This window comes from Scylla paramamosain, chromosome 33 (genome assembly GCF_035594125.1).
Source record: "Scylla paramamosain isolate STU-SP2022 chromosome 33, ASM3559412v1, whole genome shotgun sequence".
Taxonomy (NCBI): Eukaryota; Metazoa; Arthropoda; class Malacostraca; order Decapoda; family Portunidae; genus Scylla; species Scylla paramamosain.
This window is the reverse complement of record NC_087183.1, coordinates 13,774,868-13,777,367: the sequence shown is the minus strand read 5'-3', so window position 1 is coordinate 13,777,367 and position 2,500 is coordinate 13,774,868. Positions and strand designations below refer to the sequence as shown.

Here is a 2,500-nt window from a genome sequence, read left to right as displayed (position 1 = left end):
TGCTGCTGACTACAGGTGGAGCCCTTCAGGAGTGTGGGCTGACCTAATAATGGCTCTCATGGCTGTCATGACCACCTCCGCCATAGCCGCCGCCGCCGCCGCCGCCGCCGCCGCCGCCAATGATGCTGCCGCCTCCGATAATGGAGCCGCCTCCGCCGCCACCGCTGCCATAGCCGCCGCCGCCGCTAATGATGCCGCCACCGCCAATGATGCCGCCGCCGCCGCCAATGATGCCGCCGCCGCCATGGCCGATCAGCTCGCCGCTGCCGTGCGAGGCCTGGCTGAGGGCGGACTGCAAGTCGCCGCCGGTGGGCAGGGAGGGGTTGTCGCCGTCGTTGTAGTGCACGAAGTACACGTCGGGCTGCTCCTGCGGCGCCGCGGGCACGTGGATCAGCTGCTGGCCTAGCTGCTGTCTCTTGTTGAGCACGTACACCACGTTCTTGTGGATGGGCGGCGGCACCACGATGGGTTTGGTGCCCACGCCTCCCTCAGGGGCACGAATGAACACCACGTTCTCAACGACGCGCGGGGGAGGTACAATGGGGCGCGGCCCCACGCTGGGGGGCAGAGCGGGGGCGGAGAACACATACACGTTCCTGGTCACTTGGGGTGACACGCAGCGCCCGTCGGAGTGCAGGACTTGCCCGCCGCCGCAGGAAATTCCGCCACCAATTTCATGACTGCCGCCGCCGCCGCTGATGAAGCCGCCGCCGCCGCCAAAGCCACCGCTGCTAAAGCCGCCGCCGCTAAAGCCGCCGCCGCTGAAGCCGCCGCTGCTAAAGCCGCCGCCGCCGCCGCCGCCGCCGCCGCCGCTGTAGCCGCCGCCGATTTCATGACTGTCGCCGCTCAAGACGAAGCTACTACCGGTGGAAATCAGTCCAGAGCCGAAGTGGCTGCCGCCACCGCCGCCCGCCGCCGCCGCCGCCGCCGCCGCCGCCGCCGCCGCCGTAGGAGTTCGGAGGGCGGGGAGTAGCTGGTGAGGGTTTCCGCCGCGGTGGAGGCAGCAAGGCCCACGAGCAGGATCTGCAATACAACCCCGGTGACAGACACGCCAGACCCTGCCCCTGCTGGGGACCATATGCACACACACACAAAACACACACACACACACACACACCACACACACACACACACACACACACACACACACACACACACACACACACACACACACACACACACACACACACACACACACACATACATGAAACTAACTTGCGACCCAAACAACTGCACATCCATCGCAATGCCTTTCTCTCTCTCTCTCTCTCTCTCTCTCTCTCTCTCTCTCTCTCTCTCTCTCTCTCTCTCTCTCTCGTCACAATTCTACAACTCTGCACCATCAAGATCTTGAAAACTCCTCTGAATGTGACACAATAAAGCTCAGGTCTCACGCTACTCTAGCTGGGAATGACAACAGCAGCGACAACAGTGATTCACCATCGAGTCCAACAACTATTAGTAATTGTAATAGTACGAGTAGACGTAGTAGTAGTAGTAGCAGTAGCAGTAGTAGTAGTAGTAGTAGTAGTAGTAGTAGTAGTAGTAGTAGTAGTAATAGTAGCAGTAGTACGTGGAGGAGGAGGAGGAGGAGGAGGAATAGTATGTATGTGTAGTACTGATAGTAGAAGTAGTGGTAGTGCTGGTGGTGATAATAGTGGTTATAGTAGTGGTAGCAGCAGAATATTATAATTCAGAGAGATAGTAGTAGTAGTAGTAGTAGTAGTAGTAGTCTAGTAGAAGGAATGTTAATTTTGTGTTGCTCGTTAAGCAATCAAACCAACAATTAACAATCCGAGGTTCCTGCTACACATACACACACACACACACACACACACACACGCACACACACACACACACAAAGCACCCGCCCTTAGCACACAGCAGAAATAGCAAGGAAGAGCGACAAATAACACAAGTATTAATTCCTTGAGTCATCAAATTAAAGCTATCATGCAAATCTAAGCAAAATTTAAGACGGAGGAGAAAGAAGCACTTGAATCCTCGCACAGCTTCACCAGAACCCTGCCGAAGCCCTTCTGAAGCCCTCCTGAATCCTTATTGAAGCTCTCCTATAGGCGACGCTGAAGGAGGAGCCGCTGCAGAACTCACCAGAGCCGCCATGGTGGGAAGGAAGAGTGTACATCTCCTTTCCTACCGCTGCTTTTATACCTTGAGCCGCCTCCAGTCTCTCTCTCTCCTGCCCCCTTTCCTCCTTCCCCCCACGGCCGGAGAATTTACTTTCTTTCCATTCCCCATCGCAGCTCCACCCCCTTCAGCACCCACCTACCACCCTGTTTATCCCAGGTTGTGCACGTTCGGGTCACCAGGTCAGCTTCGCACACTTGGTTGGTTTCTTACTTATAACACACGCGTTACCTTAAAGCCAAGACGCGGATTCTTAAACGGTTCGTTCTCTCAGCGGGAAGAATTTCAAGGCCCACGGTAATGGTCAGTCGTGTTCCCAAGGGCGTTTTTTCTGCGTTAGTGGTGTTAATTG

The 2,500-nt window shown here is 56.3% G+C and overlaps 1 protein-coding gene across 1 annotated transcript in view; it reads right to left on the bottom strand.

Annotated features, from left to right (window-relative positions):
• The window catches only part of LOC135089461 (loricrin-like), a 2,301-nt gene extending 155 nt beyond the window's left edge, over nucleotides 1–2,146 (bottom strand). The window contains exons 1-2 of the mRNA XM_063985041.1: nucleotides 2,113–2,146; nucleotides 1–1,023 (exon numbers count right to left, since the gene is read on the bottom strand). The exon at nucleotides 1–1,023 is cut by the window's left edge and continues 155 nt beyond it. Coding sequence (XP_063841111.1) covers nucleotides 44–1,023; nucleotides 2,113–2,146 — 1,014 coding nt within the window. The 3' untranslated portion in view covers nucleotides 1–43. The remainder of the gene's footprint in view (nucleotides 1,024–2,112) is intronic.
• Between the last annotated feature and the right edge of the window lie 354 nt (nucleotides 2,147–2,500).